Source organism: Notechis scutatus, chromosome 1 (assembly GCF_049901735.1).
Source record: "Notechis scutatus isolate UNSWTSFEM ecotype Mainland chromosome 1, rNotScu1.2, whole genome shotgun sequence".
Lineage (NCBI taxonomy): Eukaryota > Metazoa > Chordata > Lepidosauria > Squamata > Elapidae > Notechis > Notechis scutatus.
In genome coordinates this window covers 330,080,613-330,105,801 of record NC_142009.1, presented here as the reverse complement: position 1 = coordinate 330,105,801, position 25,189 = coordinate 330,080,613, and the positions used below count along the sequence as shown (strand labels likewise).

The following is a 25,189-nucleotide window of genomic DNA, read 5'->3' as shown; positions in this document are numbered from 1 at the left end:
CGAGAGGGAAAGAACGCTGACAGGGGCGTGTGTGTGTGAGAGAGAGAGAGAGAGAGAGAGAGAGAGAAGAAAGAAAGAAAGAAAGAAAGAAAGAAAGAAAGAAAGAAAGAAAGAAAGAAAGAAAGAAAGAAAGAAAGAAAGAAAGAAAGAAAGAAAGAAAGAAAGAAAGAAAGAAAGAAAGAGAAATAGGGAGAGAGAGAGTGTGGTATGTGTGTGAATCCAGCCATGGGGAAGTTTGCAGGAGCTTCAAATGCAAGTCCATTTACCTGCAGAACTTCTCCAATGCTGGATTCACTTCCCCTTGTGAGTAAAGTGCCTGGAGGAGAGGGAAAGAACGCTGACAGGGGCGTGTGTGTGTGTGTGTGTGTGTGTGTGTGTGTGTGTGTGAGAGAGAGAGAGAGAGAGAGAGAGAGAAACGAAGGAAGGAAGGAAGGAAGAAAAAGAAAGAAAGAAAGAAAGGAAGTTAGAGAAAGAAAGAAAGAAAGAAAGAAAGAAAGGAAGGAAGGAAGGAAGGAAGGAAGAAAGAAAGAAAGAAAGAAAAGAAAGAAAGAGGAAGAAAGAAAGAAAAGAAAAAAAGAAAGAAAGAAAGAGGAAGAAAGAAAGAAAGAAAGAAGAAAGAAAGAAAGAGAAAGAAAGAAAGAAAGAAAGAAAGAAAGAAAGAAAGAAAGAAAGAAAGAAAGAAAGAAAGAAAGAAGAAAGAAAGAAAGAAGAAAGAAAGAAAGGAAGGAAGAAAGAAAAAGAAATAGGGAGAGAGAGAGTGTGGTATATGTGTGAGAGAGAAAAAGAAAGGAAGGGAGAGAAAGACAAAGAGACAAAGAAAGAGAAAGAAAGAAAGAAATAGGAAAGGAGAGAGAGACAGAGAAAACTCTGTGCTATTATTTTTAATTGTTCCATTATTTATCATGTGTTAATATTTTACACTGTCCCTACACCTAGAGTGATTCTACTGCCTTTCTTTTGCCCAGGGCTACCACATATTTTTCAGGGTTTACATGCATTCAATGTCTATAGTCCAGAGCATAAAATACACATGTGTTTAACAAGAGTTGAAAGGGACCTTGGAGGTCTTCTAGTCCAACCCCCAGCTCAGGCAAGCCAAACTCTGAGTAGAAATCCTGGGAAAGATGTCAGAATAATACTTAGAAGGGACCTTGGGGTGAACCCTATACCATTTCAGAGAAATGGCTGTCCAGTCTTTTCTTAAAAACTTCCAGTGATTGAGCACCCAGAACTTCTGGAGACAGGCAGTTCCACTGGTTAATTGTTCTCACTGTCAGAAAGTTTCTCCTTAGTTTTAGGTTGCTTCTCTCTGTTCAGTTTCCATCCATTGCTTTTTGTTTGCATTCTGCTTCTTTGGAAAATACATTGTCCCCCTTTCTTTGTGGCAGGCCCTTAAAAGCCTGTTGCCTATCACACTCTTGAGTAAAGCATGTGAGCTATTTCCTCCTTTCAGTGGTCCATGAAAGTACATCTATAGTATGCAGATAATAAAGTCAAAAAAGGTGAACAACATTTTTTACAGAAGTACAGATAAGTTTGGCTGGGTGACAAGGAATGGCTGGGAGGGGAGGGGCCAGGTGAGGCACCCCTTGATGTGAGTGACATTGAGTTGGCCACGCTCACCCAGTCACATGACCACCAAGCCCACCAACCCAGTCATATGACCACTAAGCCACACCCACCCAGCCACATCACCACCAAGCCACGCCCACAGAACCGGTAGTAAAAAAAATTGAATTCCACCACTGATGTGAATTATCTATTAAGAAATCAGGATTAATTGCTAATTCAATTAAATATATTACAAGGAAGCGGACTACTGAATACATTAAATTTACGTATTTTAGGCTTAGGATCATTCCAAACTCTAAGAATATGCTTCTTTTTCTATTTTACAATGCAGACACTACTCAACTTACCACCACAATTGAGACCAAAATTCCAATTACTGAGCAAGACAATTGTTAAGTGAATGTCGCCCCATTGCACAATCTTTCTTGCCACAGTTGGTAAGAGAATCAGTGTAGTTGTTAAGTTAGTAACACGATTGTTAAGCGAATCTGGCTTCCCCATTGGCTTTGCTCGTCAAGAGGCTGCAAAAGGTGATCACATGACCTCAGGTAACTGCAACTGTCATAAATATGAGCCAGTTGCCAAATGTTCAAATTGTGATCATGTGATCACGAGGATGCAGCAATGGACATAAGTGTGAATCAGTCACTTATAAGTCACTTTTTCAGTACTGTTGTAATTTTGAAGCGTCACTAAACAAATTGTAAGATTATAACTACCTGTATATTCTATGGCACCATTTAGGAATTGGCATTTCATGCTTTTTGGAAAAGGAAGAATTTCTGTCAGATATTTTAGTTAGCTACATTTTTCAGAAATACTTCACGCAGAGGTGGTGTTCAGCAGTTCTGACCAGTTCTGGAGAACCGGTAGCGGAAATTTTGAGTAGTTCGGAGAACTGGCAAATCCCACCACTGAGTGGCCCCGCCCCCATCTCTTCTCTGCCTCCTGAGTCCCAGTTGATCGGCTGGGTCTCCTTTTGTTGCCCTGCACAGGAGAACAGAGCTGGAAAGCAGGTTAGTGGGGTGGGGAGAGAATGGAGATTTTACGTATCCTTCCCCAGCCACGCCCACCAAGCCACGCCCACAGAACCAGTAGTAAAAATTTTTGAATCCCACCACTGACTTCACATATAAAAAAATCCCTCCACCAGGCTAGAAGCAGGGAGGCTGAATTTTAGTTCTGCCTTAGGCATCAAAGCCAGCTGGATAATTTTGGGCCAGGCGTTCTCTCTCAGCCCAACACATCTCACGATTGTTATTGTGGAGAAAATGGGAGGAGGGAGGAATATTAGATATGTTCACTGTCTTGAGTTATTTATAAAAATACAGGGGGAGGAAATCTAAAATGAAACCAAAATAAATAAATGTAAGTAATAAACTTACACTTATGCAGAACAGAGGCCCTAACCCTTTTGAACATGAATGGAGTTTTGTGTACCACAGAGATGGGGGTTCAGTCACAATGTCATTATTATTGCCGTGCAGGTTTTCACCCCACCCAGTTGCTTTGCAGAAGGCATTCCCTACGGGGCCTCACTCAGAACAATGCTTTCCCTAAGCTAGGCCACCTGGTTAATATCACCTGGCATTAATATCTTTTTTTGGCAACAATATTTCTGCTCCTTCATTTACTGACACAGTCTACTTCTGGATGTTGGACTTTCCAGTTTGGCTTATTAATTTATTCTTGGTGTGTTTTTTTTAAAACTGTCATTATTGTAATCTGCCAAAGTGGTTACTGAGTAGATGAAAAACGTCATTATAATCTAACTCAGACCAAGTAAAATAAAAAAGGTTGTTTTGTTATTGAGGCCCTTTCTGTTTACACTGTAATTATTCAGCCCGGTGGATACACATTGCTAAGCGTGTAGCTGTCAGGACTGGTTTCAGAATTTGTTATCGCTGTTTGCTTGGTTGGGTAGGAAACAGCCGTTTTTATTAAGCTGATCCCCAAAAAGGCACGGGGGAGAACAGAATTGGAGAGCTACGATCTACCTGCCTCAGGAGTTCTGTTTTTTACCTTTGGTGTTGAAGAATGTCTGGAAAGGCCTGCTGGAAAGCGACAGGCCCCGACCTAGCATTTTTTCCCCCTCTGCCGTGGCCTCCAGGAATCCCACAAGCCAGAAGCTAAAGGCCTTGCAAGCAAGAAAAGAACAAATAACTAGCTGGGATTAGAAGAATTTGGCCTGCCTGTGACTCATTTTCCACCTGTTGCTTCGGTGGAAATGGGCTGCTAGAATCTCTCAGATTATAATTGCTATCCAGAAACTGCCAGGGAAGGACAAAGAGGAGGAGAGTCTTAAGCACATAAATATTCAAAACATCACTTTTGTCAGGCTGGTTTTGGGTCTGTTTTGTATAATAAGCTATGCAATCTGTGATCCATTTTATTGAAGAGACAGAATAAGGTAGAATCTGAATTAGATCTCTTTCTAGTTTGCAGAAGATTGACAAGGATTTTATCAGACTACCCCTGATCTTTATCCCAAGAAGCCTAACTATTATTCAGAAATATGTTACTTCTGGGAGGGGAATTGGCAGATTCTCTACTCCAGTGTGTTGTGGCCCCGATTCCCGAGGAAGAGGACCTGGAAGATGAGGAGGAAGAACTGGCAATGCCTTCCTCCCCAGGACCTTACTCCCTGATAATGCCTCAGGTTCCATCAGACAACCGAGAGGAACAGCCTGAGATTAATCAGGAGGAAGGCATATCGGAGCAGCCCCTGACAGGGAGTCAAGAAGAAGAATGTTGGCTTGATCCTAGGCAGCGTCGTAGGGAGAAACGTGAGCAGCAACGTAGGAGGCGTGGGAGGGTCAGAGAGTGAGCTGAGTCATTGAGCCACACCCCACAGGGGATAAAAGTGGGTGTGTTTTCTCCTGAAATTTTGTACGGGACAAAGTTTAACCTTCCTTCAGATTTTCTTCGTGAATGACTATTTTTGTGGACTGCCTTGTGATTTTCTGTGAGTAGAACTTTATCAGTTCGGACTTGGCAGGCAGGACATGTGGGAATGCCAAGAATATTATCAGTTCCAAAGAATTAACTCCGTGAAATCCGAGCCAGCTTGCCTGCCTGTGTTGGTGTGAGTTTGTACTCTTTCATATTTTGGGAAAGAGGAAAGGCGAGACAGAACATAGTGTTTGTTAAAATGTGGTCCAAAGAAGACGCTAAGGATCCCATAAATTCTTCTTGGAAGTCTGTTTACATTTCCCTTTTTCAACTGATACAGGTAGTCCTCAACTTACAACTATACTGGAATCTACCCATCACGGTCATAAATTGTGATGATTGTAAATCAGGTCACTCAAAGAACCGACCTGATTTTTGTGACCTATTTTGCAGCATTTGTTAAGCAAAATGCTGCAGTCATACAGTGACTTCTGTGGTTCATTAAATAACTATCATGGTTATTAAGCCAACCAACAATTTACTATAGGCTGGTTTTGTCAAAAAAACTGGAAGCAATGCCAGGATTGGGCAAACCATCATAAAATGTAGCTGTGTGATCGTGGGATGCTGCAAATGGATTTTAATGGTGTAGAACAGGGGTCCCCAAACTTGGCAGCTTTAAGACTTGTGGACTTCAACTTTCAGAATTCTCCAGCCAGCTGGGAGTTGAAGTCCACAAGTCTTAAAGTTGCTGGCTGGAGAATTTTGGGAGTTGAAGTCCACAAGTCTTAAAGTTGCCAAGTTTGGAGACCTCTGGTGTAGAACCTATTTAAGCAACTGATTGTAAGCTGTGGACTCCCTGAGAATATTCATCTCTATTGTGATGGTGCAAAGGCACTCCTCTAATCATTTGTTGTAAGGTCTGTGAGCATATCCTTGAGAGACATGTGGCAGTAGCAGGAGATGAAGACTGAATAAAGGTCAGATGGCAGTTTAGTCTGCAGAAGGGATGAGGATCTGGCAAACCACTCAGAAGGACCTTCCCTAATTCTTGGACTATAAAGGGGAGACGTGTACTTGCAGATTTACAAGATCGATGTCAGCCCTTTGAGGTATTCTTGACAAGCGCCAACCAGGACTATAAACTCATATTTTATTGTGATGTTACAGTAAGATACAGGTGTCAAACTCGTGGTGTCACGTTACTGTCAGGTGATGTTTTGCAACGTTTTTCCCCTTGGAGCTGGGTTGGGCACGGCCTGCGTGTGAGGCATCTCGCCAGCGGGTTGCCAGTTTGACACCCCTGCAGTAAGAAAATCTTGCTCTAAAAAAGAAGAAGTAACTATTCTAGCAGCAGAGATTCCTAGCAGAAAAACATGGGGGAAATCTTGACATAAGGAGCTGTATTTTTACAGCCCAGTCTTGGGGGAAAAAATTTTTTTATAGAGAAGAAAGCATTTGCTTCCCTGGTGCAGAATTCTGTTGAAGGATCAATGTCTGAAACAGTGGGTGGGAGGTGACTTTCTAAAGCTGCTTCTTTCTCTCTTTTAAAATACGATGGTTGTTTATAATTGACTTTTCCCTCTGGGACAAGAAAATCAGGAGAGGGAAGAATTACCTAAAGACCGAGGTGGCCTACTGCAAAGCAGGCCTCCCTCACGGTGTAGCACCCTTGCGGATGAAATGTTGGGCTTGTCAGTTCAGAGGCTGTGAGCTACCTGGTTTTTTGACTTAGCCTTCTTCCTAGCTGTGTGGTATCAGGTCAAAATTGCAAGCAGGCAGGCAGGCCAGAGTTTCAGGGGGTGGAGGAGCCCAATATTTCCTTTTAACCAGAGAAGTCAAATTCTACAAGGATGATGTAGTGGGAAGAGGGTGAAGTGGTGGAAAATTGTGTTCGAAACAAAAATATTCAGTGCTGTACTATACGTATTGTTAGGGATATACACCCTAGCAGAATGTGCAACGGCAGTCTAGCAGACAGGCAGATATGTGAGACAAAACGTTGTAGTAGCTTACACTCAGTAAGACAGATACACTGTGCAAGTTAAATAGTTTTTATTCCAGCAAGAGTTATAGCATAGTCAAAACGGTCCATATGTCATACACTAAGTTCAGTCATTCCGGGGGTTATTCAGTTTGCAAAGTCCAGTGTAGAAAAAGAGTTCATTAAACTTACAATCAATCAGTCCAGTGATATATCTCTTTTGCAGTCAGAGATATGAAGAAAAAATCAAACCCCTTTTCTTCTCTCAGCAAACACGCAGTTATCACCATCAATTCATCATTGTCAGCAATCCAGTATAAGCCAGGGAAACAGTGAGCTCTCTTGCTCCCTCTTATGGTGATTTTACAACCGCACCCAAAAACTTGGTTTACAGTTTAAAGTGATACAAACACTTAAACTCACTAACATAGTTTATATATATTATTTTTATCCAAACTAAGTTAGGTAACCAATGTTATCCCTAACACGTATATATTGAAATATGTCATAGGAGATCTAAGCAGGGAGGGAGGGAAAGAGGGAGGGAGGGAGGGAGGAAGGAAGGAAGGAAGGAAGGAAAGGAAGGAAGGAAGGAAGGAAGGAAGGAAGGAAGGAAGGAAGGAAGGAAGACAGTGAGGGAAGGAAGGAATTATGGTTCAGAATCAATGGGGCAGGTATGATGAAGCTGGATTTAACCATGATTTCTGAGCTTGTCCCTGCCTTTTTAGGATTAAATAGCTTTAACCCTATTCACACAATTCTCTTAAATGCATTGTGCCACTATCCTAGTTAAGTCTCTGACCAGTGGTTCTGGCAACACACAATAATATTTGGGTCAGCTGGAAGAGTGAAGAGATTCCTACATGTGTAGAAATGAACAGACATTCCTATATGTGCAGAAATGAACAGACTAACGCTTGCAATTAAGGAGAAAGAGCAAACTGAATATTATATGACATGGGATTTATTTAATCAATGGTTAAACAACAAAAATGTAAATTAAAAACAGGCAAACAGGCAAACAAAATAAAGAAGATATGTTAAAAGACATAAGCAAATACTATGATCAGTATGTTGAATATTACTACTTTAATATTGTAGAATTAATACCAATGTAATGAGTGATGTTGCAAATTTTGATTACTGTTGAACAAAGATACTTGTCCCCAGACAACACACTGTTCAACTGAAAATGGAATTATTATATTAAAAATAAAAAATATATATCTGGGTCAGGAAATGTCATATTGGGAATACAGGATCTGTGCTCACTTCCTCCAGGAAATGTCCGTTATGCCCTGAGCTTTGCACCAAAAAAGTACAGAAAGTTCTCAGCTAAAAACATTTGTATAGCAACTGGTTGTTTTGAAATTACAACGGCACTGAAAAAGTGAGTTGACAACTGCTCCAATCTGTCTGAAATGGTATAGTTTCCTGCCTAAGCAGGGGGTTGGACTAGAAGACCTCCAAGGTCCCTTCCGACCTATTCTATTCTATTCTATTCTATTCTATTCTATTCTATTCTATTCTATTCTATTCTATTCTACTCTATTCTATTCCCTTATCCCTTATCCCTTATCCCTTATCCCTTATCCCTTATCCCTTATTCTGTTCTATTATTCTATTCTTATTCTCTATTCTATTATTCTGTTCTATTCTATTCTATTCTATTCTATTCTATTCTATTCTATTCAACAAAATTGGGGCATTTGGCAACCAGCATGTATTTTCAATGTCTCAGGGTCATTTGCAATCTTCCCACTTGCTTCCGACAAGTGAAGTCAATGAGGTAAACCAGATTCACTTAATGACCACCTGAATCAGTTAAGAATTGCAGTGATTAGCTTAACATATATGACAAAAATGGTGGTAAAATTGGGTGTGTGACTCACTTATCAACAACTTTGATTAGCAACGGAAATTCTGGTCCGAATTGTGGTCATAAGTTGAGGATTACCTGCACTGGCATGGCTTTGGGACATCTCAGCTTGGCTTCTGTCACCAATCATCTGTTCAGTGATGTGCTTGATGCTGTCAGACTTTGCCAGTGAGATTTTAAACGACATTCCTTATTAGCTATTTTCCCTTCATTTTTTTTTTCCCGCCTCCAAAACTGGTAAGAGAAATGGGTCTGTTGTCAAAGGATTCCTCTTCTTGTAACACAGCTACTTGGATGGGCCTAATTAGATGGAGTCTTTCAAGAAGAGACTGGACTGCCATCTGTCAGAAGTGGTGTGGGCAGGGGGTTGGACTAGATGTCCTACAAGGTCCCTTCCAACTCTTAGATCTGTTAGATCTAACTTCTTAAAGATGATTGACCAGGTTTACTGACCCTCCTTTTCGGAGTACTTCCTACTGAGCCATTTAAGAGTCTTGGGCTAACTAAGGATACACGTAGTTCTCAACCTAGACCACAGTGGAGCCCAAAATTGCTAAGCAAGACAGTTTCGCCCCATTCTATGACCTTCCCCCCCCTACAGTTGTTAAATGAATCACTGCAGTTGTTAAGTGAATTATGCAGCTGTTAAATGAATCAGGCTTTCCCCATTGACTTTGCTTGTCAGGAGCCAGCTGGAAAGGTTGGTGATCAGGGGTGGGCTGCTGGAGGTTCACAGGGGTTCGGGAGATCCCGCCAGCTAAGATTCTGTGCAGTTCAGAGAATCTCCAAATCTCACTCCTGGCTGGCCCCGCCCATCCCTCCCCTCCCACAATTCCCCACGCAGCCTGTTTTGGATGCAGTTAAGTGCAGGGTGCACACGAAGGCTCAGGGAGGGCAAAAATGGGCCTCCCGGAAGTTCTGGAAGGCCAGAAATGGGCCCGTTTCCAGCTTCCAGAGAGCCTCGGGAGCCCGGGGAGCCTGTTTTCACCCTCCTGGAGGCTCAAGGAAAGCCTCCGGAGTGCGGGGAGGGCAAAAACGCCCCCCCCCCCCGTGGTGCAGGAGGCCGACTAGGCCACGCCCACCAAGCAACCGGGCAGAGAACTCTTTGCTAAAATTTTTGAAGCCCACCCCTGTTGGTGATCATGTGACCGTGGGACAGTGCAGCTGTCATAAACACATGCCAGTTGTCAAGCACCTGGATTTTGATCATGTGACCGTGGGAAAGTACAAGGGCCGTTAGTGTGAAAGTCAGTCATAAGAGACTTTTTTCAGTGCCGTTGTAACTTTGACAGATTGAATGGCTGTAAGTCGAGGATTATTCTGTACTCCCGCTTTTCCTCCTCACTTGTACAGGTCGTCCTCAACTTACAACTATAATTGAACCCCAAATTTCCATTGCTACGCGAAACAGTTGTTAAGTGAGTTTTGCCCCATTTTATGACCTTTTCTGGTCATGGACGTTGAGTGAATCACTGCAGTTGCCAAGTTAGTAACACAGTTGTTCAATGAATCTGGCTTCCCCATTGACTTTGCTTGTCAGAAAAGGGGATCACATGACCCCAGGACACTGCAACCATCATAAATACGAGTCAGTTGCCAAGCGTCTCAATTTTGATCATGTGGCCATGGGGATGCTGCAGCCATGGGGTTATAAAATGTGATGAATGGTCATAAGTCACTTTTTTTTCAAAGTCTAATTTGTTGTAATTTTGAACGGTCACTAAGCGAACTGTTGTAAGTCAAGAACGACCTGTACATTTATCTGAAAATATCATGTCAGAGTTAAGAGGCTGAGTTATCTCTTCCCACTACCGAGGCCACATTTTCCAGACCTGATCATCTGAATTCTATTTATTCTCACCAAAAGCCAACCGTTTAAGTGGCGCTTTTCAATTTCATGGGCCCAAGTGAGAAGGAAGGAATCAGTTCAACCGTGCTAATTTCATTTTGTAATTTAATAGATCCAAGATGAGAAGCCGGCCTCCTTCTCCGTCTTTGACCTGGTCTCCAGTTTCTGCAATGATATTGTCAGCTCTGCTCAGAGTTTTATTTCTTCCACATGGACCTTCTATCTGCAGGCAGATGATGGAAAAGTAGTCGTGTTTCAGGTAAGTTGTGGCAAAAGTGGGGGGGAGGAGATTTAGGAAAGGAATAGTATAGAACCGTGATGGCGAACGTATGACACGCGTGCCACAGTTGGTACGCAGAGTCTTTTGTGCGAGCCACATGCAAATTTACCTCACTGCACATGTGTGCGCCTCACAACTGATTTTCGTCTGGTTTGAGGCCTTTTTGGCCTCCCAGAGGCTTGAAAAAAGCCTCTGCAGGCTTTGCAGGCCAAATAATAGGCCCGTTTTGACACTTCCTATAATACTGGATAAGCGCATCAACGTGCCCACCGTCCCTGTCCTATTGTTTCTTTTATTTTTCTTATATGTATCCATGTATTCATAACTATGTTTTTACTTATATCTATTATCTTGTAAGCAATTGACAAACCAAATAAAATAAATAAGTAAAATAAATAAATAAATACATTTTGTTACTGATTTAACCTGCATTATTTAGCACAGAATGAGTGGTGCGGTGGCCTAGAGGTGACGCTCTTGCCTCACAATCAGGAGGCTGTGAGTTCGATCCTAGGTAGAGGCAAATATTTTTCTCTCTGGGCACAATGAGAATTTATCTGCTGAACAAAACTCCACATTGGCGACAGGGAGGGCATCCGGCCAGTAAACATTCAGATCCATTCAGTTGCCCAGACTCCATCCCGCAAGGGATTATGGGGTCATTAAAAGAAGTTGATGATTTAGCACACAATGTTGAACCATAAGCTAATTAACTGAATGATCTTGATTTGTGCAACACGTTAAACAAAGAAAACAAAAATAACCTAACTCAGGATTAATATCAACCAAACTGAATTTGTTGTACAGGTGCAGATGTTGACACATTGCTAAACCTAACCTATTCAGATCTCTGGCAAGAGTGATTTCCCTCTAATTAAAATTTTATTTCATAGCACTTACAACTAATACAACTAATAGAACCATATTTATGTAAAAATAAAAGCTACATGATTATGTGGATCCTTCCTTCCTTCCTTCCTTCCTTCCTTCCTTCCTTCCTTCCTTCCTTCCTTCCTTCCTTCCTTCCTTCCTCCCTCCCTCCCTCCCTCCCTCCCTCCCTCCCTCCCTTTCTATAGAATTGTGAGGACTCATGGAATAAGTTTACATGTGTCTCTTTGGGCATTTTTTTTCTATCTTTCCAGTCTAGCCTAGACCCCTGAGATTTCTTAGTGGTCTCTTATCCAGTACAAACCAGGTCCAACCCAGTATAGTCCTTAAAATCATCCAACATTGGTTAGGTGCTGCCACCTGCTGTGACCAAAGCAGATTAAAATCAAAATGATTCATTAATTTAAAAGCCTTCTTTGAGCTGAACATTTCCATAAAAAAATGGGACATAAAAATGGCAGATAATAAGGGTGGATAATATTTTGCTGAGTTATCCAACGTGGAATTGTCAGCAAGTTAGCCACAACAAGATGGTTGTGGCGAGTTGAACTGAGCTCCACTGACCTTCTGTTTATGGGCCAAAGAGTGGAAAAACTGAAGTCCACTTTTCTCCTGTGGGGATGGAGCTGTGAGATTTCAAGGCAGAGTGAGTACCTTTAGACTTGCAGATGGTGAGGATACGGGTAGTCCTCAAGTTAGGACCATAATGGAGCCTGCAATCAGAGCCATACCTTGTGATGCCCATAAAATGAATGGGTTGGTCATGTGACTTGACACAATTTTAAGGTCTTTTTCTGATGATCATTAAGCAAACCGATGGTTCACTATAGAGGTGGTTTTGCTGAAAACTGAAAGTGAATGCCACTTTCTGGCAAAAACTATCGTAGAACGTGATCGTGTGAATGTGGGAGTCTGCAAACAGCCATAAATGTGGTCAGATTCCTAAAGGGCAGCCATATGATTGTGGGGTGGCCCGACTGTCAAAACTTCAAATCCAGGTCATACATACACCAGGTGGGTCCTTCAGAACTTGGTTGCTAAGCCACTGGTCATTTCCCGCCTTTGGAGTGCAGCCTGCGGGATGCCAAACTTAACCCATCCTTTGAGACAAATGTAGCTGTCCACTTCAGGTTTAAGCTTCCAGAAGACGTGGTCCTTAAAGCTGCAGGAACATGTGATCTGGTATGTGGTTTATATCAGTGGTCCCCAACCTTTTTTATGCGCGGCCCGGTACGGCATCAGCTGGCGCCGCCATCTTGTTTTGATGAAAAAGTGCTCCGGTGAGCTTTCTACCGGAAAAGTTCACCGGAAGCACTTTTCATCAAAACAGATGGCGGCGCCACACAGCGCCCGGTAGGATTTGTTCCACGGACCGTACGGTCCACGGACCGTGGTTGGGGACCCCTGGTTTATATGATATGTTTGCCTGGGACCCCCTCACCAGTTCTCCTTCAACAAGGTGCAGCAGATGCGGAAGATCTTCCTGAATGCTTGAGAGCCTTTCTATCTTTCTTTGACAGTCGCAACCAGAAGTGGAGTATCCAATTCCTGAGGCCCAGGCACCCAAATCAGAGGTTTCGGAGAAGACCTGGACAGTCTCGGCCCCCAACACCTTGAAGCCACACACAGGTAATATGAGGACTCAGGATACAGATTAGATACAGATTAACAGAGAAGGGACCTTGTACGTCATCTACTCCAACCCACTGCCCAAGCAGACCCTACACTATTTTTGACAGATGCAGTCCAATCTCTTCTTGAAAGCTTCCAGTGACGAAGCTCCCACAACTTCTGAAAGCAAGCTGTTCCATTGGTTGATTGCTCTCACTGTCAGAAAGTTTCTCCTTATTTCTATGTTGAATCTCTCTTTGTTCAATTTCCATCCATTATTCCTTGTCTGGCCTTTAGGTGCTTTGGAAAACAGCTTGACCCACTCCTCTCTGTGGCAGCCCTTCAAATATTGAAACATTGCTATCATGTCACCCCCTAGTCCAAGGGTCTTCAAACTTGGCAAGTTTAAGACTTGTGGACTTCAACTCCCAGAATTCCTAAGCTAACATGACTGGAGGAAGAATTCTGGGAATTGAAGTCCTCAAGTTTTAAAGGTGTCCAGTTTGAAGACCTCTGTCCTACTCCTTCTCTTCATTAGACTAAACATTCCCAGTTCCTGCAACCGTTAATCAAATTGCCTCCAGTCCCCTCATCATCCTGGTTGCTCTTCTCTGTACTTTTTCTAGAGTCTCAACATCTTTTTTATAGTGTGGTGACCAAAACTGGATGCAGTACTCTAAGTGTGGTCTTACTAAGGCTTTATAGAGTGGTATTAGTACCTCATTTGACCTTGACTGTATCCCTGGCAGATTTAAACTGTAACGTGCCACCACCAAAGATGATGGAGATACCAATTTAAACTCTTTTTAAAAGCCGACTGCAAAATCAGTGGGTTCACAGTGATTTCTATGACTCTTGGTGGTTATCGACTCTCTCTAAAGCAGCATTTCTCAACTATGGCACCTTTAAGATGTATAGACTGATTTTAACATTTTTATTTTAACTAAGATGTAACTGTAAGCTGCCCAGAATTACCCTATGGTAAGATAGCAATAGCACTTAGACTTATACACCGCTTCACAGTGCTTTACAGCCCTCTCTAAGTGGTTTACAGAGTCAGCCTATTGCCCCCAATAATCTGGACCCTCATTTTACCTACCTCGGAAGCAAAGGTGGTATTCAGCAGGTTCTGACCAGTTCTGGAGAACCAGTAGCGGAAATTTTGAGTCGTTCAGAGAACCGGCAAATACCACCTCTGACTGGCCCCGTCCCCATCTATTCTCTGCCTCTTGAGTCCCAGCTGATTGGCTGGGTCTTCTTTGGTTGCCCTGCACAGGAGAATGGAGCTGGAAAGCAGGTTAGTGGGGTGGGGAGGGAATGGGGATTTTGCAGTATCCTTCCCCTGCCACGTCCACCAAACCACACCTACCAAGTCACGCCCACAGAACCAGTAATAAAAAAAAAATTGAACCCCACCACTGCTCGGAAGGATGGAAAACTGAGTCAACCTTGAGCCTGGTGAGATTTGAACTGCCAAACTGCTGGCAGCCGGCGGTCAGCAGAATTAGCCTGCAGTCCTGCACTCTAACCACTGTGCCACCGTGGCACTTAAGATGCCAATAAATAAAACAAAAGAATAAAGAATAAAATATTAAATAAAATAATAAAGAAATAAAATGAGATAAATTAAAAAATAAAACTAAAATAAAATAAAGCTAGCCATGGTGGCGCAGTGGTTAGAAAGTGGTATTGCAGACTGCCACTGCCAGCAGGTCTATAGTTTGAGTCTCACTGGCTCAAGGCTGACTCAACCTTCCATCCTTCTGAGGTGGGTAAAATGAGGAGCCAGATTGTTGGGGGCGATAGGCTGACTCTTTAACCCGCTTAGAGAGGGCTGTAAAGCACTCTGAAACGGTATATAACTCTTTAAGTGTTATTGCTATTGCTAAATAAATAAACCTGCTGGTGCTTGGCCTGAGCTCTTTGTAACCCACTTGTCTTGTTTCCTTTTTATTCTCGTTTCTTATTCCTTTTCTTTTCAGGCCTTCAAGAGAAATTGGAGAAACCTCCCATCGAAGAGCCCAAGAGCCCAGCCCCAGCCGCAGCTCAGCCTGTGGGGGAGTCCCAGATGCCTCTGGAGCATGATTTCCTGGGATGCATGTCCAAGTAATATACCGCTCTGGTTGTTTTTTTTTAATCATGTGGTTTAGAAATTAGGAAGAGAGGGAAACTGAGAAAGTTGGGGAATTAAATTGTTATTTGGATTGGATCAGATGCAAGACAAATTGTGGGTGAAAGCTGATCCTGGTGGCAGGGTAATCCAAACATCTGCATTTGGCTTGAGGAAAATGTAAAAAATTCCCTTCTTTTTATCCTTTGTTCCCCCCACATTAAGTTCATACGGGTAGTCTTTGACTTACAAATATTCATTTAGTGATCGTTTTTTCATTATGTGACCATAGCTGCGTCACATAAGTGTAAAAAGCGGTCATAAGTCACTTTTTTCCAGTGCCATTGTAACTTTGAATGGTCACTGAATGAATGGTTGTAAGTCAAGGACTACCTGTACTATAACTTTAAAATAAAAGCAATGTTGGCCCGCAGGTCTTTGGTTTTCTAGCTTAGTCTATATTGGAGGACTGACACAAAGTAATTTCTTTCTTTGGGGGTATTTTTTAACTTTTTTCATTTATTTGTTCTCTTTATTTTTATTGTTTCTTTATTGGTTGTAATTTAGTTCATCTTTTGTATTGTTGAGAAATATTATCTTTTAAAAAATTAAAAACTCAAGTCGATAGCTCTGACAGTATGACGGAAGCTCCATCTGTATTTTTTAATATGTATCAGTGGATTAAAAAACAGGCAGAGCTTCGATTCCATTGTTGCTGTCACCGTCTTCACTTTCTGATCTTCCCCTTCAGATACCCCTGGTCATATCCCCAATTAAACAATAAGAGCTCTGTGAAATGTTAGACAATAAAGAATGAAACATTGGCAGAAGTACAAATTAAAAAAAAACAACCATTAATCAGCACTCAGAAATAGGGCAAAAATCTTCATCCATGTGTAGATGTATTAAATTTGTATTGGCCTTCATAACTTCATAAATATATCAAGGCAGTGAATATTTCTAATACACCTTCCTCCTATTTTCCCCACAACAACAACCCTGTGAAGAGGGTTTGACTGAGAGAGTGATTGGCCCAAAATCACCCAGCCAGCATTTGTGCATAAGGCAGGACTAGAATTCACTGTTTCCTGGTTTGTAGGCCAACATTTTAATTACTAGCAAAACTGATTGTACACATGTATATGTTGTGACTACGGGAGTTTTTGAAACTGTTTGCTTTAAATCTCAGAGTTCTTATCTTGCTCCCGGACCTTCAGCATTAATTAGGAAAACATACCAGAGCTGTGGGATGTTTCAGTCAGGGTTTATTCAGGAAGCTGACACACCCCCAGGACATATAAGGAAGTGTGTCAGCCCACAAGCTTTGTCCGGGTCAAACTGTTACAAACTGTTATCACTGTGAATCTGTTATGACCGTCATACTTGTCGTCTTAACATTCTGTTAAACTGTGAGTTTTTGGAAGAGACGTTATTGCTGGTGTAGAAGATAACTTCAAAGGTATTTTGCTATCTGGTCTGGCCGACAGTTTCTGGGAGAACTGCCAACGACAATTTACTGCCGGTGTGAATTTGGCTCTTCAGTCCCTGTGTTTTTCCAGCTTGTTTACTGTGGCATTCTAGTCTCTCACTTTGTGGCCTGGGATGGGACAGAACATGTATATATGGATACTTTGAAGCCCCCTCCCCGTCTGTCCATGGTAATTTTGTGGCCTCTCTTTGGCGGGTGTGGGGGCTGCTTTTGGGTGTTATAGGCGTTCGGGGCTGCCCCGCTGGATTCTGGCTGCTTGTCTCTTCCTTTCCATCATGGTGATGCTCTGGCTGAGTTGCGCCAGTTTGGTGACTGCACCGGATCAACACGTCAAGACTCAGGTAAGGAGAAATTAGTAGGAGGTGGGTCCTTTCTGTAGCTGTGTTCATCGCTGTATAAGACTTTTTTCAGGACTCTTGAGGAATTTGGATTGCATGAACTCTAAATTTGGGGTTCTGGAGACCAGGAAGTCGAGTAGGAAGGATGCTTTAGACCCTGACTTTTTCCAAAAATCATTTTTCAATCTCTCAATACCCGAAGAGTCACTATTGTTTTCTTTGGCAACAGGTTAATTTGTCAGTCCCTTTGGGTATTAACGCGTTCAGTGCATTTAGAAGGAATTAGTTATCTTTTATTATCAATTTTGTGCCTGGATGGGGAAAGAGAATAGAAAGAAAATCGGAATACACATTTTTTTTGTTGCACAGTGCATATAAAAATTACATTTGCACCATTCTGTAGTCTGTTAATTTGTGTCTTTTTTAAAAAAGCCAATGTACCTTATGAATGAAAGTACATACCTTAATTAAAAATACTTCAGTGCTGAAAATAGTATTCGTCATTTGAGCCTTCAGTGCAATAAAGCAAAGCACAATAAAATGAGATGTGCCTGTATTTATTTATTGATTTACTTACTTATGTTGGAATCCATTCCCAGATGTAGGGAATTCTGGGAAGCTTAAATAGAATGCAGCCGGGAGGTACCATATTGGGGAATATTGCTGTAGTCACTCCCCATCACAAAATTACAGGTAGGTCCTCAACTTATGACAATAATTGGGACCAAAATTTCTGTTCCTGAGTAAGACGATTGTTAATTGAGTTGCACCCAATATTATCTTTTTGCCATGATTGTTAAGGAAATTACTGCAATTGTTAAGTGAATCATGCAGTGAATCTGGCTTCCCACACTGACTTTGTTGTGAGAAGGTGATCACATCAACTGTTGTAAACACATGCTGGTGGCCAAGTGCCTGAATTTTGATCAAGTGACTTCGGGGATGGTCATAAGTGCAAGGACTTATGATTTTTTTTTTTCAGTGCCTGTATGGCGTTGGAAGGCATTGCAAGAGAGTCCTCTAGTCCAGTGATCCCCAACCTTTTTTATGCCGCGGCCCGGTACCGGCATCAGCTGGCGCCGCCATCTTTTTTGATGAAAACGTGCTTCCGGTGAGCTTTCTACCTGGAAAAGCTCACCGGAAGCACTCATCAAAAAAGATGGCGGGCCAACAAGCCAGCTTGACCAGTAGGACTTGTTCAGCGGACCGGTGGTTGGGGACCCCTGCTCTAGTCCATCTGTCTGCAATGTGCTGGAAAATCAATTAAAATCAGGGGTATCCAACTTTGGCAACTTTAAGAGCTGTAGACTTCAAACTCCCAGAAATCCGCAGCCAGCCATGCCACGCTGGCTAGGAAACTCTGGCAGTTGGAAGAATAGAATAGAATAGAATAGAATAGAATAGAATAGAATAGAATAGAATAGAATAGAATAGAATAGAATAGAATACTTTATTGGCCAAGTGTGATTGGACACACAAGGAATTGGTCTTTGGTGCATATGCTCTCAGTGTACATAAAAGAAAAGATACATTCATCAAGAATCATAAGGTATGACAGTTAATGATAGTCATAGGGTACAATAAGCAATGAAATCATACTAGGAAACAGTAAAAATCGTAAGAATACAAGAGACAAAGTTACAGTCATACAGTCGGAAGTGGGAGGGGATGGTTGATAAGGAGTGATGAGAAGATTAACAGTAATAGTAGTGTAGACTTTGTAAATAGTTGAACAGTATTGAGGGAATTATTTGTTTAGCAGAGTGATGGTGTTCAGGAAAAACCTGTCCTTGTGTCTAGTTGTTCTGGTGTGCAGTGCTCTATAACATCGTTTTGAGGGAAGGAGTTGAAACAGTTTATGTCTGGGATGTGAGGGGTTTGTAGATATTTTCACGGCCCTCTTTTTGACTCGTGAAGTATACAGGTCCTTGATTGAAGGCAGGTTGGTAGCAATTGTTTTTTCTGCAGTCGTAATTACTCTCTGAAGTCTGTGTCTGTCCTGTTGGGTTGCAGAACCAAACCAGTTATGGAGGTGCAAATGATAGCCTCAATCATTCCTCTGTAGAACTGGATCACAGGTCCACAAGTCTTAAAAGTTGCCAAGGTTGGACACACCTGAATTAAACCATCCTAGAGAGGTGGCTGTCCAGCCTCTTCTAAAACCATCGAAGAAGGAGAACTATGTGCTGACTTTCAGTGACAGCATTTTTGGTAACGTCCTCTTTCCTTCCTTCTAGCCCCTGAGCATCAATGGAGACAAAGAGTACCTGGAAGACCTAGACGGACCAGTGCCCTATTCCTTACGCCCCGTCATTGCTGTGGCCATCTGCCCCGCGGAGGAGAACAAGGAAGCAGGCCTCCTGCCGGTCAAGGTGGATTTAGACAAGACTGTCCTCTAAGAACCTGCCCCTGCCTCCCCCAGCCCTCTTAATGCCCCATCCACCTCTCCCTTCCTCCTGAGTTCCTTTCAACACAACCGCAACAATCTTTCCATGATGCTTCCCAGCCTCTCCCATAGCATATTTTGTCATCTCTCTTTCATCCAGGAAGGTCTTGGAGAAGCCCAGCACCTTTCTGCAAGGTTCTGCTGGAATGCCCAAGTTTTCCAGCAGCAACACTTTGGCTGTTGAGAAAGAGTGGGCTAGTGAGATCCTGGTTCTCAAAGGCTGCCATTGCGACTTTTGAAATGAACAAGCCCTGGTGGTCCCAGCATAAGATCCTGAGGTGGGCCAGGGGGATTTTGGGGAAATTTGCTTCACTTTACTGAACAAGGATGGGCAACTGCCATTGGGGAGCTGCTGCTTCTCCTGGCTTTCTTTTGTCTAAAAGGGGGGGGGGATTAATGGGGCGATGCCTGCTTTTTATTTGAGCCTTGGTGGGAAAACTACATGCAGAAAAAGTCAAGGGTTGCCGATCATGGTAAGTTTGCTGTTATTCTGTGCCCTGATTTGCCTGACAGATAAGGGTAGGGTTCCCTGAACCATGATTTCTTGAGAAGCCACAGCTGCCTAGGTTGACCCGCTGCATGAAACCATGGTCTGCATATTTGAGAGGTTGCGTTTAGTTTAATATTTACTTCATACATTTATATGGCTGCCCATTTCACTTGAATATGGCTCTTGGGTAGCCTACGACCAACACTTAATATCATAGCTGCTTAAAAAAAAATGGAGCATTCAAATCAAAGTAGGACTGCAAGAAAAAAACACATCTATCTAAACACAGTATAACCATCCTGTGGGCTTCTTGAATGGGATCCCCAAGCCGGTTGGAAAATCCACATTTCCAGGGTTTTCTGAAAGACTAGCAGGAATGGGGCTGTCATTGGTGGGGATTATGCTTCAGAGGGTAGGAGCCACAGGCAGAAAAGGCAGTATGCTAAGCCACAGAGAAACAAACCACCTTACGGCTTAGATTGCAGTGTGATTCGGCCTATACTTCCTTCTTTCTTTTCTACCCCACACCAAAATATATTTTGTCAGACAAGATACAGAGAGAAGACAGATTCCTCTGGATCAATGTTTCCCAACCTCGGCAACTTTAAGCTGTGCGGACTTCAATTCCCAGAATTCCCCAGCCTCTTTCTGAAGTCCTCTTTTGGGACTTTGGCCGCCAGCAAAAACTGAACAGAATGGGACCATATGAGATATAAGGCGACAAGAGAGACAATTGAGTTTGAAAATGGGTTGGACCTGGCTGAATGGGAGCTATAGGAGCTGTGGGAGACTCCCCCCCCCCCCCATTTCACCTAACAGAGAGACAGTTAGGCATCGGCTCAGGATGCTGCCATGTCCCTCAATTCTAAGATCCTTCCCTTCTGATCACATGACCAAGAATGGAGCTGCCGCCACCTTCACTTTAAGCCTCCTCCTTTTTGATCACATGATCCATTCTCCATTGTAAGCTTCCTCCCTCCTGGTCACGTGACCCAGAATGGAGCTGTCCTTCATTTTAAGCCCTGTCCTTCCTCTTGGTCACATGATCCAGAGTGGAATGTTAGGTCCTCCAATCTAAGCCCCGTCCCTCCATTTTGAGCCTCCTTCCTCTGGGTCACATGACTCCGAAAGGAGCTGCCACTACTTCCATTCCAAATTCCTCTCTCTCTTTGTCAAGTGACCCAGAATGGGTTTTATACTTGCCCTGTGTTTCCAAGTTCGCTCAGACACAAATAGGTGCAGCGTGAACAAAGAGCAGAAACACAATGCATTATTACAATACTCACAAGAAACTAGGCACTTATGGCTACTGCTTGGAAAGACTTCCAGAAGCTGTTCTCTGTTGCCTCTACCTGTTTTCTTTTTTCTCTTCTGACAGGGGGCCTCTTCTTTTGACTCTGTGAATTTGGGATCTATGGCAAAATCGGATCACAAGCTAGAACTGGCCTAGATCTAAGAGAAATCTAAGAGAATGCTGATTCCCTGTAGGCCTGCACTAAGGACCTGGTCTCTGGGGCTGGGTATTCCTTTCTTGGCACTGCAATGCCAGTATTCCTGCATTGCAGGTCAGATAAAGAACTGTCAGCTTCATTCACACAACATGCGTAGCTTGATTAGTATTAGCCTTGGTTCAGTTCTCTGTGGTTTAGTTGGGGGGTGGAGTTAGTGTTTTTTTCAATCTCTCTTCATTATAATATAACTCAAGGTAGTGAACATACCTAATACTCATTTACTCACTCCTATTTTTCCACAACAATAACCCCTGTGAAGTGGGTTGGGCTGAGAGAGGGCGCTTGGCCCAAAGTCACCCAGCCAGTTTTCACCCTTAAAGAGGGGAGGACTAGAATTCAGTCTCCTAGTCATTGGCCCCAAATCACCCAGCCAGCTTTCATGCCTAAAATGGGACTAGAACTCACAGTCTTCTGGTTTCTAGCCTTTTCTAGTCTTCACCACTAGATCAAACCAGCTCTCTTGTTGGTTTTATTCTGCAGATCCAGAACAATGGGCGAACTCGGTAATCATGTTAAGTATGCTAAAGGGAAGTAGCCTATTGTGTACTGTGTCTCAACACTGAGGCTCAAAATCTGAGGTTTTCCCTCAAAGCTACCCTGTCTTTTTTAATTTAAAAGTCCCACGTGATTGGGAAACACTGAGATAAGAAAACAAAATTAAGAGTAAATGGGGTACAGGGCTTCCTTCCTCAGGGTCAATGAAGCAAAGCAAAGTTTGCTCCAAAATAATTCTCAACCTATCGTCTGCCCTGATTTTACTCAGAAACTCCTCTGAGTAACACAGGGATACGGTGTTGTGGTTGTCACTGTTGTTGGTTCTGTTAATTATTATTATTATTACTATCATTCTGCCCTTGATGAATGCAGGGCACTTTTGCGAACCCAGGACGTGTTTGTGAGCAATGCCCATCCTCCCATTTTCTCCCTTCTGGAACCTCACCGTGTACAGTCGTATCACAAGTGCAAAAAGTTTCTTCCCTCACAAACTGGTGTAATTTTTTTCTGCTTGCTTGTACATTCGGCCTAAGGATTCTCTGTACATAGATTTAACTTATCTCCTCACCCCACTTTTGGTTCTCTAACTCCCTCCCCCACATATCAGGGTGCCTGTCTGCGTGTGCGTATGTGAAAAAAAGGTGGTGTCTGTGACCACACAAACAAGAGCCTCACACACACACACACACACACACAAAAGGGTGGATCTTTGATCTTGATGTTGTGGTCACCATCTTGTCCTTTTTTAAGCCCCTTCTGCAGAGACATTTGCTGCATATTCTGAGTTGAAAATACTGCTGAAAGCAGTGGTGGGATTCAAATAATTCAACAACCGGTTTTCTGCCCTAATGATTTCTTCCAACAACCAGTTCACCAAATTGCTCAGAAAGTTAACAACCAGTTCTCCCGAACTGGTGCGAACTGGCTGAATCCCACCACTGGCTGAAAGTGTATGGGGCAAGAGCTGTCCCCAGTCTGGTGCCCTCTAGATATGTCAGGGCTGTAAATCCCAGAATGGGAAGTCAGCATCCTAGCTGGAAGGCACCAGGTTGAAGAAGTCTGGGTGAAGCCAATCCGGAGCCTTTAGTATGGCTAAAAGGAGCTTGCTTTGCATTCAGTAACTTTTTAGATTTTTGAAACTCTTAACTCTTTAAATATATTCCGGCATTCTTCACATCGGAAGGGAGGTTACATATTAGGGAGGTTTATATATATTTTATATCTCTCTGAAGTTCATTCATCTTTCATCAAAACGTCTGCATCTAATTATTTGCGTGAAAAAATAAGCTATCTTCATCGTACCTTTGTTCTGCCTGGCTTGTTTTAATTCCCTTAAAATTGTCTTTTCTTCCCCACTTCCTAAACTCTACTTTTTCTTTTCTCTTGGGAGAGAGTTACAAAGGCATAAGGCCTTGGTTGAACTGAGGTGAGATTTGTTGAAGACCTGTATCTGTTAATTGTATCTGTATCTTTAATAACCCTTTCTGTCTGTCCCAGAAATCCGGAAAAGTTGTTTATTTAGTTTATTAATTTAAATTTTAAAGAAAAGAAACAATAAAATCAAAGCTGTGAAAAGGAACTGGCATTTTTACTATTTTTTTTTTTTAGTTTGAAAGTTTTTTCTTTTCTTTTCTAAAACTTCCCATCAACAATCTGGGCTGTGTGCTCATTGCAAGAAAGAAATTGGGAGATTCAGGCCTGAATAACTTTACATTTATTACAGATACACTTTTACAGAAATGTTTCAGGACTTAATTCGCCTGATTAAAGACATATAATTTACGAGATCGTGTGAGGTCCTTTGTAGCTGATGCCTTCTGCACATCTTTGCATAAGTTTACACATGTTTTCACACAAATAAAATGAAATGGAAGAACAAGGTATGTTTCCTTTGTCTTCAGAGGATCCATTTATGCTTTGTACAGTGTTAGAAGAGGTATCCTATTTTCTGTGAAGGAAAAGTGATAATGCCTCTTCTTAATTAGAGGTGCGCATTCTGAACTTCTGGCTGTGTGGGTGGCAAAACCTTGGATTGGCTCATTAAAAATTCCATGAAATTATAATGGGGAAAGGTTCATCTAAAGGCTTTATGGAGAACAAGATTAGCCTTGAGGGATCAATCCAAGGACCATCTTAGTTAGCATTTTTCTTATAGCAGCCCAACCAGATTTATATCTTGATTTTATTCACATCATCTGTAGCCCAGCTGATTCTGATATGCCCCAAGGATACAGTACTCACAAGTGGGAAAATGTGAATACCTCACCCTGCATATGGAATTATTCCAAATATTTGGAGGTCTGCTTCCTCCAGTAATAACACTGAGTCTTGAAAACTGATCATCCTTGATATTTATTTTTAACCCACTTTTATTGTTTTATAAATATATACACTTGTTTTGTTTGAATTTATTTAGTTCCCATTTAAAGCCATGTAATGTACAGACAGCTCCCTGACTTACATCAACAATTGTAAGCTGTTGCAATGATCAGTTGAGGTAGACCTAATTTAGCGACAATTTTTTAACCGCAGTCGTGTGCACATCACTCTGGTTGTTAAGCAAGTGATTATTGTCATTAAGTGAATCCAGCTCCCCAATTGCATTTTTTAACAGAAATTGGCAAAAAAAGTAGCAAATCGCAATCACATAATAGTAGGATGGTGCAACTTGATCATAAATATGAGCCGGTTGCTAGGCGCCAGAAGTGTGATCATGTGATTGTGGGAGTGGTGTCATAGTTGTAAGTACAAGTATAATTAGTAAATCACTTTTTCTAAGGCCATTGTAACTTTGAATTGTTGTTAAACGATTGCTTATGTCAAGGACTCCAACTACCTATAACTACCATGTCTTCTGGTAGCAGAGATGGGGAACAATGGCTGCTTTATGACTTGTGGACTTCAACTCCCAGAATTCCTGAGCCAGCCCACAAGTCATAAGAGGGCCATTGTTCCCCACTCCTGCATTCCACTGGTAAATTATAAAGAAATGTTCTTTTGTTTTAACTCCTTCCAGTCATCTTCGCTGGACGATCTATGGCCCTAGTATTTGAAGAGAAGAAGAAATACAGGTAGTCCTTGACTTACAACTGCAATTGAGCCCAACATTTATGTTGCTAAGTGAGGCATTTATTGAGTTTTGCCCTATTTGATTACCTTTCTTGCCAGAGTTAAGCGAATCATTGCAGTTGTTAAGTTAGTAATGTGCTTGTTAAGTGAATCTAGCTTCCCCATTGAATTTGCTTGTCGGAAGGTTGCAAAAGGTGATCACATGATCGCAGGTCATTGCAACCGTCATAAATGTGAGTCAGTTGCCAACTGTCTGAATTTTGATCATGTCATCATGGGGATGCTG

The 25,189-nt window shown here is 42.2% G+C and overlaps 1 protein-coding gene across 1 annotated transcript in view; it reads left to right on the top strand.

Annotated features, from left to right (window-relative positions):
* TMEM59L (transmembrane protein 59 like) overlaps positions 1-23,413 on the top strand; it is a 44,754-nt gene extending 21,341 nt beyond the window's left edge. The window contains exons 4-8 of the mRNA XM_087952685.1: positions 10,289-10,435; positions 12,865-12,973; positions 14,938-15,061; positions 16,778-16,895; positions 19,130-23,413. Of these exons, the coding sequence (XP_087808811.1) occupies positions 10,289-10,435; positions 12,865-12,973; positions 14,938-15,061; positions 16,778-16,895; positions 19,130-19,291 (660 nt within the window). The 3' untranslated portion in view covers positions 19,292-23,413. The remainder of the gene's footprint in view (positions 1-10,288; positions 10,436-12,864; positions 12,974-14,937; positions 15,062-16,777; positions 16,896-19,129) is intronic.
* Positions 23,414-25,189: the final 1,776 nt, after the last annotated feature.